Genomic DNA, 13,051 nt, shown 5'->3' on the forward strand with positions numbered 1-13,051 from the left:
TGGGTTGGAAAAAGCCTCCTGAGGCCCAGCCACCCCTCTGCTCAAAACAGGTCCAATTAGTTCAGCCTACTTGGGAACATGTTCAGCTGAGTTTCAACTCTTTTCAAGGACAGAGATTCCACAAACACATTGCTTCAAGGATTCATAACCCTGTGGACAGGACAACGGATTGAGACTTTCAATCCATTTCCAGTGGTGTTAAATTCCTTGTTACAGGAGTTTGTTACACACTCTCTTATGTGACCTTGGATCATTCAGTTTCTCCACTTGCAAGCCCAGATTAACCTGCCTAATTATATTACTGCATTTTAAACACTGTCTAAATAACAACATATTCAAAGATGCTATCACTGCAAAGTACAGTAATTTCACAATTACAAGCCGCACCTGATTATAAGCCGCAGGTCCGGGTGTCAGCAATGTTTCATTCTTTGTCATAAATAAGCCACACCGGATTGTAAGCCGCACTTCCGTTCATAGCGAGGATCTGCGTGCGACTTTCACAAAGTTGCCAGTTAGTAACAGAATCGCGGGATCAGGGGGTTTACTGGCTCGGCCCTGCTCAGGGCGGCTGCCAGGGAGCAGCCCCGGCCCCAATCGCCACCGCCACCAGGAGGAGAGAGAGGGGCGTGCCCGGTCGCTGCCGCCGGGAAGCAGGAGAGGGGCGTGCCCGGCCAGTGCTGCCGGGAAGCAGGAGAGGGGCTTGCCTGGCCGGTGCCGCCACCTCGCCCCCCGGGGCCAGGCGGCGCTGCCGCTGCGCCGCCACTGCCCCACCGCCCGGGGCCGGGTGGGCTCTGCCTCGGCTCGGGGCTGCTGCTGTCTCGGACTTCTGGGTTGGGAAATTTCCAAAATTTGTTCATATATAAGCCGCTCCTGAATGTAAGCCGCACTTCCGGTTTGGGAGCAAAATTTTAGTCAAAATGGTGCAGCTTATAATCGTGAAATTACTGTACATGTTTTTAAATTCTTGGATTCCATCATGGGAAAAATGAAGCTAAACAAATAGGGCACTTTACATAAACCAGCAGACTATACTTTAAACTTTTACAGCAGCCTCTACACATTGAGGCCTAAACTACTGGCATCTTCAGCTCTTGGCTTTTTTACTGGTGACTTTATTCAGGGTGCATAGTTCTCACCCACTATTGACATCCTTTGCATTATTAAGTTAATGACCAGAGCGGTTTCATATTGGTTACCTTATTATCAGATCTTATAAGAAAATAATAATTTTTTTTTTCTTCCACATTAAACTGTAGGTATTGTCTTTCTCCCCAAAATACCAAATCCTTGCATGATGTTCTCATCAGAAGTAGTGCATGTAATGATTGATTTTTATGATGAACAGCTTTAGCTTAGAAAGCCTTTGCTCAGAAGATAATTCATGCTGTTGAGGACATAGCTATTTTCTTTATGATGTTTATGATAATTTGCACTCTGTCTAATAAATAGTCTCATACACAGTATATCTGTATGGGATATTAACTGTGTCCTTCCTCCCATCAGCACCACTTAGACTATGCAGGTGAAAAATCCAAAATAGGGAGATCTCAGTTTCAGTCACTTTTGCTTCTGCTGGCATGTTGTTTAAAGATATTTCCTTGAATTTCTTCATGTATCATCTGAATACCTTTTTTTTCAGATACATTTGAATCACCATAAATTTGCAACATCATGATCTACAAATTAGATGTTACAATACGCAACAGGTGTAAATTGAGTTTAATTCACCCATCAACAGTGTATCTCAGTTCAAATACACCCAACTGAGTTCTCAAGGGACATGTAGATCTCCATCTACAGTGTTTGAGATTGTGACCCCTGAAACCATAGAGCTGTTAGGTTAAGAATGTCACAATATTTGAAGTCCTGTAAGACGCTACACTTCTTTCTGCATATCATTGCATAAGGCTTTCTCACATCCCATATCCCCATTTGGGCTGTGACACTCAAGGAATGATAGTCAGATGTCAGAAATGGGGGATTTTTTCAAAATGAAGCAAAAAAAGATGATACATCATTTAAAAATTTCCAAGAGTGGGACCACAGGACTGCTTCATTCCCAACTCTTCCTCAGCACGCTTGATCAAACGCACCGTGTTCAGTTTCTGACCTGTGACATTCAGATGCTAAACCATCCATAGCTCCTCAAGGCTTAGCACAGGATCTGAAATGGCTCCCGCAGCCCTTCATTCATAAAGACAATGAAACAGCACAACAACAGTAGTTGCATTTGCAGGCTTTATTAACGTTGTAGCATGCACAGGCAGACTTGGATGCTGCACACAGAGATCCTTTTAGGATCCTGCCCGCACTGTCATCTGTTGCCGGTTTCAGGAATGAAGGATGCCACGGGGCTGGCCATCAGAGACCCGAGGTGGGCACACCCACCCCGTGTGGCAGCCGGGCTGGGGCTCGGCCGCGGGCGTGTGACAGGGCAAAGTGCCCAGGTGGATTTTACCTGCCGGGAAAACGCCTCCAGCCCCATTCTCCCCGGGGAGCGGAGCCCTCCAGAGCAGCACAGCGACACGAGCTGCGGGGAGCTCGGCCGGGGAGCTCGGCCGGGGAGCGGAGCGGGGCCGCGCGGGGCGGCGGCCGCAGGTCGCACCTTAGCCCGGCGGGGCTTTCCTGGCCCGCACGGCGCGGTGCTTTCCGGACACGGTTAACCTTTGCGTTACTCCCACTGCGCCCGGAGGGGTGGAAACTCCGGGCAGAAATCATTCGGGGCGGGCGGCAAAGGAGGGGTGGTGTTTGTAGTGACATGAAGTGACAGCGGCAGTTTTGCCGGCCCGCACCAGGCCCCGGCGCGGTTCGCCCCGGGGGGAACGGTGGCGTGCCGGCGGCCGGGGGCAGCGCCGCGGGATGCGGAGGTGGAGACGGGGCGAGGGTCGCACGAGCAAGAGGCGGCGGGGTCACACGGAGCGAGGGCCGTCCCTGCCGGCGGGCCGGGGCGGAGCGGCTGCCACGGAGCCGGAGCGGCGGGCGAGGTGCGGCGGGGGCTGACGGCGCAGCGCTCTGCCCGCGGCCTTCGCCCGCCTCCCCGCCCGGGGCAGAGGCCGTGCCGAGCTCGGGAAGCCGCGGCCGGAGCCGCCGCCGAACAAAGGCGCGGGCGGTGCAGTGACTTCACCGCCGGGCCCGCCCCCGCACTCCCGCTTGCCCGCAGAACCTGCCCCGCTGCCGTCTCCTGGCAACCCGCGGGGACCGCGGGCCCGCTCGCACCCTCCGCGCTGGGGCCGGACAGCGCCGCGCAGCGCCGCCGGCCGCGGTCTGCTGCCCTCCCCTCGCCGTCCCCGGCAGACCCCGGCCCCGCGGCGCGGCTCGGCAGCCCCAGCAGCGGCTCGGGACGGCGGCGGGCAGCGCCCACCTGGCCCCGGCGGGGGCGGGCAGGGGGTGGCTGTCCCCGCCCCCCCCGGCAGCCGCCCTCTTCGCCCGAGGGAGGTGCGGAGCCGCCGGCGCCGCTCCCCGCGCGGTGCCAGGAGCCTCCCCGCGCCCCCCGGGCAGGGCGGGCGGCGAGGCGCCCCTGGCGCGCCGGGCTGGAGGCGGATGGAGGGAGCCAAGCTCCGCGCTCGGTCGGGGCCCCGCTGCTGGCGGGGGGGGCCGGCCCTGGCGGGGCGCGGGGGCGCGGCTGGCGCTGCCCCCAAGATGCGGCGGCCCCCGCCCGCCCCGCCAAGCGCCCTACCTGTGCCGGGCCCGCCGCCGCCCCTCCCCCGGCCCCGCCGCCGCCGCCCCCGCGGGGGCCGGGACTGAACGCGCCTCGGCGCCGAGACACGGCCCCGAGAAGAGGGAGCGGGAGCGGGAGCCGTGCCGGCCGCGGCGCATGATGTGGGTGCCGCTGCTGGCGTGCCTCACCGCGGGGATCGTCTCCGTGCCCAGGTGCCAGCGCGGCCCCGGAGCCTTCCTCGGGGCGGCCCGGCTGCTGGCGGCCGTGCCGGGACTCTGCCAGCGCTGTAAGTGTCCGAGCACCCGGGGCTGCTCGCCGTGGCCGGGCTGGTTGCGGCTGTGGCTGGGTTCGGTTCTGGCGCGGGGTCGTGCGTGGGCGGGGGGCTTGCCCGGGCTGCCCTGGGGCACAGCGCTGACAGTGGGACCGCCCGGCGCCACCGGCACTCGCCGGTACCTGCGGGGAGAGCCGGGCTGGAGCGGCTGCCCAAACCTCACACCGCCCGGGCCAGCCCGTGACTTCACTGTGCTCGCCTTTAGGGAGCCGTGGTGGGAGTATCGCCCTCCGGGGTGCTGCGGGTCCTGAAGTGCACCCTCCGCAACACTCCGTGGAGCGGCACCCGCACCCGCCCGGGGGACCCAAGCTAGGGATGGACAGTTCTTGGGGATGGTAACACTCTGTTTTACGTAGTTTGTATGGCATGCAGTGGCAGGGTTAAACAGGGATAGAGCTACGAGAAAATTGTCTTGTGTTTACCTTGGGATAATGCGCATGTTGACAGTTCCCCGGGAGCTACGGTCCTCGGGTGAAAAAGGTTCTGGTAAATGGGGTAACCTCTCGCGTTGCGGAATCGCTTCCCAAAGCCCCGGGCATCAGTTTTAATGTGTGCAGGCTGAGAGGAGCTTGTGCAAATGCACTTTAGTGCAGCAGTTGAGAGAGCAAGCAGGTTGTCAAGTATTTCATATAGGATCCTATTTAGCTGGCAGCGGTCATAAAAGCAGATCTGGTTGTCAATCATCTTTCTGTATTTTTTTCTGCTTGTGGAATAATTGGCATTTCCCAGTTTAAGCCTGGAGCTGATTTAAAATGTTAACATGTAACCTCTGAAACTAAGATTTACAATGGGAACAATGTATTAGTCTTAAGTTCTTTATTGCATATGTGACAAATTCATGCCTAATTCAGCAGGATTTGCCCAGTGCTATTAAAAACAATGGAATAATTTGTTAACTTTCATAGGATAATTTATTTTGCTTTTTTGGCTTTGTATTTTGAATTCAGAACCAAACTAAATGTCAATAGGAAAAATAAAATATATTCTTAAATTTCTTATGAAACATGACATCTTTTATGTAGTATCCCAGATTCTTTTTTTATGCAGTGCAATTGAGTTGAAAGGCTAATTGAAACTTTATGAAGAGGATGGTTCTGTGCCTGAATGCAGTGTTGTGCTTGCTCATGAGTGTAGTTCCTGGGTACATGCTAGTGCAAATAATGCATCAGAACAGAATGCCACAGGGGGGAGGCTGTGCATGGGGCTTTTGTGCCAAAGGATGCTTGCTGTCTTTGTTGTGCTTCATAGTGAAAATATATATGGGCAATGCATCATGGGTTATGTGTTTATTGTGACAACAGCTCTCAGATTGGGCAGACTGTAACTCACATAGACCTTGTTTTTTTTCCTTTTCATTTGAAACCTCTGCTAATTCATGAAAGCTGAAAGGCACACTGAATTCTTTCCTTCATACATAATCACTTTACAGGCTACAGCCACAGTTGAGGCAAGAAAAGTGTTCTGTTTTGTTTTTCAGTGAATGAACTCGTGAAATTTTTTGTTATTATTAAAGTTGTTTGTGATTTTCACATTTGATTATGTTAGCCAGTGCAGCACCACCTGGATTCTTTGAATGTCTGCAGCCTGCTTTGAGAGAGACTGGGCAGCAGCTCCATGTAGAGATATTTGGCAGCATGGCTTTGTTCAAGCAGCCACTCCTCTTTGCTTCTGCATCGACAGTGCTGGGCATGGAGAAAAGCTTCATGCTGTTCCCGTGCCATCAGCAAGTCCAGTTTATTTATGTGCAGAGTTGGCAGAACCCGCAAATCTGTTGCACTGAATCTCCAGTTCTAAAAGAGACTGAAAATAATATGAAATGTACATGGAACTCAAATTTATTTCATTCTTGTTGGAGCATTTGTGGCTCTTCTAATTGAAAAATGGAGAGCTTGGTACTACCTGAGGTATTTGTTATGCAAACTGCAGTTTGAGATGTGAGTCATTGCTTGGGGATAAGTAAATGTAGAATTTGGTGCAGGGCTTGAAGTTACAAGGACAAGGAGCGCAAAAGGAAATCTCACAACGCTGTAAATTTGCAATTCCCAAATTGCAGGTTTGTAAGCTCAGATAAAAAGAGTAGTATAGCTGCCTTCTACAAAGAGTCCCTTGTTCAATAAGTCTCACCAAAAGGAAATTTGCAACTCAGTAAGCCAACTATAACAAATACCTGACATAAGAATCAAGCTAGTTCTGTAGGGATTTCTGCAGATCCCTACGCTTATGTTTGAACATTAAAACCTGACAAACTCCTTAAGATGTAAACCAGTGAACTTAATAAAAGCTGAATTTTACACCAAAAGCATGTGTATGCATTGTGTTAACCATTTGAGTAAGTGCTCACTTCACTGAAGACAGTTCCCTTGCCTTGTTCAGAAACCAGCTGCTGAAACTTATTTTTTACCTGCTGTATAAGCGCATGGGGCTTAAGTACTGAAGAATGACTGATTAGTCAGGGTTAACAGAGGACATTGGTTCAAATCTCAAAACCAGTTATAATTAATATTAAAATCTGCAAACTAAGGTATTTGGTGCTTTCCAAAATACCTAGGGAGTACCTCTATGAAGCTCAAGTAAACAGACTGTACTTGTGATGTGCAAACAGGGATGGAATGGAATGAAAAATTTTTATCTCCAGTTTAAAAGTTAGAAACAGTCACACAGCAGTTCTCCTAGATAGTTGTGACTGGCAGTCTCTTTAAATACCAACTTCTAAAGTTTGTATTTTCACTCTTCTTGAGAGTGTCATTTGGAAAGGCTACTGGGGAAAGTGAGGGATCTGTGATGATTAAGGGGTCAGTTGTTAATTGATTTATTCCAATAGCATGACTTTTGATTGATTAATGTTCTCCCATCAAAGTCTTTGGTGTTTCTCCAGTCTTGTCACATCAGATTTCCATGTGTTCCCTCCAGTAAGGAAGTTTTATAAATCATTACTATGTTACTTCTCAAAGGAATAAGAAAAGTTGTTCAAACCACCCATGGAAGTTTTTGAAGAGAGCTGATCAGGAAATGTCCCATGACACACACACAAGCACACAAAAAAGTCTGAAATAAAAGATACATCATGATAGCTTTAATTGGTGTTTGTCTGTTAATTCTCTTGTGTACTCATGCGGCCCGTTTTCTTTTGAGACTCAGTGGAAGAAGCTGAGTTGTATGGAATACCCAACACTGAGCCAGTTCAGCTTTTCCTGAGGTTTGAAACAATCCAAGAAGAAGAGAAAACTCATTTTTCATTTCCTGAGTCTGTGTGGGTGATCTGCTCCCTAGGGCTAATGGGCCATCTTTGGGAAAGCCAGCCTTTTGGCAACCTTTGGGAACCAGCCGTTGGGAAAAACAACCTGGGTGTTTGAGAGGGCTGCAAGTTGCAGTTCTGAATAGGGAGGGGGAGGTTTGTTTATATTTTGCTAATAACATGCATACATTTGCTTTGTCTCTTTGCGGGGCTTATGTGGTAAGGTTCTTTTTTCATTTCATGGATTTTACAACTTGAATGAAGCTCGTAGTTGCATGTGTAGTATTTACAGTTTTTCATGCTACAGATGTTTGAGAGGAGACTGGGAAAAGAGAGGAGAGAGGCTGTTTATGAACTAGAAGAGCAATAAGCATACTCTTGATGCTCTGGGAAGGTCATCTCTGTCATTTTGGATATGCTGTTGCTGAGGAAAGGTATCAAGACAACCTGAAGATTGCATGCAGTAGAAATGCAGTCTACAGTTTTAAGAGGCAGTTGCTTCTTTTTGGGCCTTTAAACTTTCAAGGACTGGAACTGCAACAATTGAGAAAACAAAAACTACACTCTGTTAGTCAAGAGGCCTGAATGAATAAATTTGATTTTCCATTAAAGTGCAATCTAAGTTTAATTTACTTCCCCAGACCATCAGAAAGACATAAGAACATGAACTTCATTGAAACTAAAGGAAATTGTCATTAAATGACCCCTGTTCCACAAGTGGACATTAAGATGTCAGATTATAACCTCATTTATACTTTATAGTAATATTTTTCAAATCCCTATGGAGAATTTGTGATGACTTGTCCATGTCATGTCTTGAGTTTGGGACAATTAGAACTAATCGCTCATTACCGTAGGAGAAGAAAAATTGAAGATATTTTATTTACAGATTGTGTAACTTGACATGGGCTGCTGATATTTATCAAGACTTTTTCAGAAAGTCAGAATAATCATTATTTTTGTAAGTTCTTACTTAGAAACTAGGTACCTCACATTTCTGGGTGCCTTCTGCCAAGTAACAAGTTGTAGGATGAGAGGAAATAGCCTCAAGTTGTGCCAGGGAAGATTTAGATTGGGTATCAAGAAAAATTTCTTTCCTGAAAAGGCTGTCAAGCCTTGGAACAGGCTGCCTGGGGAAATGGACAAGTCACCATCCCTGAAGAGATCTAAAAGACACATAGATGTGATGTTTAAGAACACGTTTTAGTGGTGGTCTTGTGCTGGGTTAACAGTTAGGATTTAAAGGGTCTTTTCCAGCCTAAATGATTCTATGATGCAAGGAGGTACTCCTGAGCCTACATGTGCCTTTCTTATAATCATCTCTGAAGTTCCACCACTTACATGAAGGTGGAATCATTCAGGACTAAAACTTGAAGAACAGAATTCTCAGACAACCTCAAGTTTTTCATGCAAATATGTGTCAATGTAGAGGATTAGTGATGGACTTGGCAGTATTGGGTTAAGTGCTGGTCTACATGATCTTAGCAGTCCTTTCCAACCTAAATTACTCTGGTTCTATCCTATGATTCTATTAATAGCTCTGATGTAAGACACACTAATCTTAATGTACAAACTAAATTTACATTACCTAAATGATTTTTTTCAACAATGTATATTTTAAAATCTGCATGTAGAAAAACTATACTTTTTTAGATCAGGATAGATGTGTCTTAGACTGGGATTTAATGAGTTCTGTCAGGGTAAGAAGGACAAGTGGAATAACTTCGTGTTCTGACCTTTGAAGTTTGCTCAGTGTTCTTAAAATATATTAATGGCACTAAAGTCATGTGTTATATTTTTGAAACTTACATATGTGAACTATTTAGTTATTTTACTGTAACTGGTAATCCAGACATCTTAGTAGAAATTTTACCTCTCATGATGAATTTACTGAAAAAGAAAACTGGAGAAAAATATTGTTTCCATTTTGTTAATAAACTTTCTGGTTTGGTTTTGTTGATTTTTTTGGGGTTTTTTTCTTAATAAAATTCTTAAGGCCTTAGTGCTTCTCATTCTACTTGCATCCTCTACAGTGAAATCCTGTTTTCAAAGTTCCTGTATCTCCACTACTAATTGCTGACTTCTGTCTAACCAATGGAAAGATGTAATAATTCTTTCTCATCTGCTTAAGCAAACATAATTTTTGATGGACAAAATAGCATATGGTCTGTTATTCCTTTCTAGGTACTTGAACTTTACTAATTTTTTTCCTTTTGGCAGTTTACATAAGTGGACTTGGGCTATTTAGTTTAACTTTTGGGAAGGAAGCGGGCTCTAATGAATTAGTTCACTGTACACTGTAATGGAACCTTTCTCCAAGAAGAAAAGTAAGCTTCTTGCCAACCATTCAGGATTCCCCCTTGTTCTGGTGGCAGAATGAGAATAACCCCTTGAGCAAAATGTAAGTGTTTCAGGATGATCAGAATTTACAACATTAGAAAGCTGCCAAAAAAGCAACTTCTAACTGAGGCTAAATTGGCCTAAATTGAAAACTTTGCAAAGCTCATAATTGACTTTTTTCTTTATATGTTTCTCTGCTTCCCATGACTTCATTGTCATATGCCTGTGGTGACTTCTTGGTATTTACCCATGGTGACAATAATAATGTGTCTGAAGTATTTATGGTCATCAAAAGATACTAAGACAAATTTTTTAACTGTGGTTATTGGAGGAGGAAATTTCTGTAGCGTCAGGCGGGTAGAATGATGTTCCTGGATGTTTGATTTTTATTTTACTTCAGGCTTCTTCTCTGCCCACTGATTTGGGAGTTAGGCTGTTAGCAGCAGTAGTTCACTGGGTTCAGATATTGAAGACTTTCGTATTTTTGGTGTTTTGCAGTTGTAGCAGTGTTATTAACACAGCTGCATGATGTATGGTGGCATCACAAAAGTAGTCCAAGTATGATTAAACCAGTAGCTGCCCTTTCCAAAATAAATTTTGTTCTTTATATTCAAGGGAATTAGGCTAAGTGGATTCTGTATTTTCTATACTTGAGACTACAATTTATTTCCATCTTATCTCTGCAGGGTAGAAAGGGTTAGTACTGTGCTGAGGACAACTTGCTTTTCTCAGATGGGAGCTTCTTCCTGGAAACACCAAGTTCCCATCTTTTTGTTCAAACGAGACTACCAGGAAATAAGAAAACTTGTAACAACTTACACGCTGGCACAAATGGCACAAAACAACTAAATAAAACTAATGACATCAGCAAGCAGGCTCTTCCAATCTAAGCAAAATTGTTGGAGTGCATTTTGCTGTTAAAAATGTTGTGGCATTACTTCAGAACATTAAATAAACCACTACCTGTTTAAAACCTAGAATTTGCATGTTTGAAGTTTGTCCCTTAGAGAGCATTTAAGCCGCACCTGCAGACCATACACATATGTAAATACTTCCTTGAAGGAGCAGAAGCAGAGGCTTGCATTCCAACAGTTTGTGTGCACCTGTAGTTTAGTTATAGTTAGTGAGCAGTACGTGAGTCTGCATATTTTACAGCCTGCAGCCGTGTTTTGTGTAATCTTGACCCCCAAAGTATAAAAATTTAATGGGCTAAACCTAAAATAGAGGTTTGGCCAGTTCCTAGGCATGTGAGTTTGGTTTTGAGGTTTTTAATTATGAAAAAATCCCGGAAAGTTTTTTACCAATTTGTCTCAGGGACAATAAGCATCTTTGGAGATTGAAAATCCAATTGAAAAGCAAATTACTGAAATAACAAATACCAAAGACTTGGTATTCTAGAAAATAGTAACATTTTTTAAATAACCCTCTTGCATAAATGCTCCTCCCAATCTTGTGGACTACATACAAGTCCTTAGGGAGTAGTGGTTATCCTCTCTGATAGCAGTCTTAGCTTTTATTTAATATTTTTGAGGTTCTCTCATTGCAAGTGTAAACTATGTATTATGCCTTCAACTCTGACTTGTCTCCCTAATACACACATGCACAGCTTTTGGTTTGGGGCTTTTGGTTTGTTTCAGGAAAATCTTCTGTAAAAGCACAATTCAATTTATCATTTTGTATTCAGAACTGGGACTTGTTTCCCTAGGTGTCAGCTTTGGGAATTTTGGTCTAAAATGCAGAGTAGGTTTGTTCCAAACCACCATGTATGACAGATAAAAGATAGTGAAATAAGCTGTTTGCATTGCTATGGACTAAGGACCTATCAGGTGGTCTTTGGTGACACTGTGTGGGAAGAAATAGCTCTGAGCTATTCTTAGCAATTGCTGATCCTCTGCACTGCTGCTGGGTATATGAATGAAGACACAGGGCCAGGATGAGGTCATGCTCCTCTGGGGCAGAAAGCAACAATTTGGTGATGATTAGATATGCTCTAAACAGGTACTTGGTGGGTGAAAGCCTGGTTTGAGGAGGTAGAGTTATAGAAGATGGTGGGAGATAAAGCTTGGGCTTGTCTTTTATTCAAGGCTGAACTTCTTAAGCAGGCAGAAAATAATTTTTATCTACCTTTATAACCATCACGACCTCCTAATTAAGATACTATAGAATACACAGGAACATACCAACTATTCAGGGCTGTTGATAGGCTACATGCTAGCAGTGCTTACTAATACACAAGAAATTAAATTATCAGTGATATATGGCACTAGCCATTCCAGGCTTTGCTCGAACAGCATGACCATATTCAAGCTGGTCAACTCCAAGAGAGCTTTTAGCAGCTGTAGATGACTGGAGTACAATGATTCCTATGCCCATGTTCCATCCTAGGAAACAGAATTAACACAAGTCCACACATCTTGAAGTTTCCTTGAAATCAAGGGATTTAATTTAAAAAAACATTTTAAGTTCTCAGGTTCCATATGCTTTGCATTTTTATTGGTGTAAAGCTGTGAAAACAGGACATCAAACCTGTGCCATAGAAGCCTTAGCTTTTATGACTGTGGGAAATGAGTCTCTTCTAATGATACAATCCTAGTAAATTTTCCTGTATGTTTTTACTTGCAAGAGACAGGATAAGTCAGCTTCTTTGACTCATTGTTTGCAGGCACAAATTACATCATAAACATAATGTAACCATCTCCCAGAAAAGCAGGAAGTTTCATAGAAAGGAGAGGCTACAACTAAAGTTGGCCAAGAAACAAAAATTGTGTTGTGAATAATTTCAAGGTTGCATTGCTTGTTTTCAGTCTGTGTTGTGGCTTGGGAACAAATTCAGACTGGAGTAGTCAATAGCTCTGTCTCTCATAGTCAAGGCCATGTCTGAGGCTGTGGTTTGAACATTATGTTTTTGAGTCCTAACTGCAATGCCAGTAGCTGCTATGGGTAGCACCTTTTCTAAAATGCTGCTATGTACATATTTCTGAAAAGAAAATATCTTCAAAATTTCTATATATACATTAAAAATTTGGGTTGCTACTCATCTGTCTGAAGTTTATGTTCCCCAATTCTTCATCTTGAATGATGTGCAAGCTTCATGTAAGTGCTAGAACTTTTCAGAGATGAGGATAAGAAAGACCCATGTAAGCTCAGAGAACGTCAGGAGCATCTCTGAATCATAGCATAATTTAGGCTGGAAAAGACCCTTAAGATTCTCTAGTCCAACTGTTAGCCCAGCACAAGCCCACCGCTAAAACACGTTCCTAAACATCACATCTACATGTCTTTTAAATCTCTCCAGGCAGTGGTGACTCTGCCACTTCCTTGGGCAGCCTGTTCCAAGGCTTAACAGCCCTTTCAGTGAAGATATCGTTCCTGATATTCAATCTAAACCTTCCCCAGCACAACTTGAGAAAATTTCCTTTTGTCGTATTGCTTGTTAGCAGGGAGAAGAGTCCAACCCCCACCTTACTGCAATGTTATTTTCAGG

The 13,051-nt window shown here is 45.2% G+C and overlaps 1 protein-coding gene across 1 annotated transcript in view; it reads left to right on the forward strand.

Annotated features, from left to right (window-relative positions):
- Positions 1–3,754: 3,754 nt before the first annotated feature.
- The window catches only part of ITGB8 (integrin subunit beta 8), a 47,878-nt gene continuing 38,581 nt past the window's right edge, over positions 3,755–13,051 (forward strand). Inside the window, exon 1 of the mRNA XM_033079497.2 lies at positions 3,755–3,947. Within this exon, the coding sequence (XP_032935388.1) occupies positions 3,818–3,947 (130 nt within the window). The 5' untranslated portion in view covers positions 3,755–3,817. The remainder of the gene's footprint in view (positions 3,948–13,051) is intronic.

Source organism: Catharus ustulatus, chromosome 1 (assembly GCF_009819885.2).
Source record: "Catharus ustulatus isolate bCatUst1 chromosome 1, bCatUst1.pri.v2, whole genome shotgun sequence".
Classification (NCBI taxonomy): domain Eukaryota; kingdom Metazoa; phylum Chordata; class Aves; order Passeriformes; family Turdidae; genus Catharus; species Catharus ustulatus.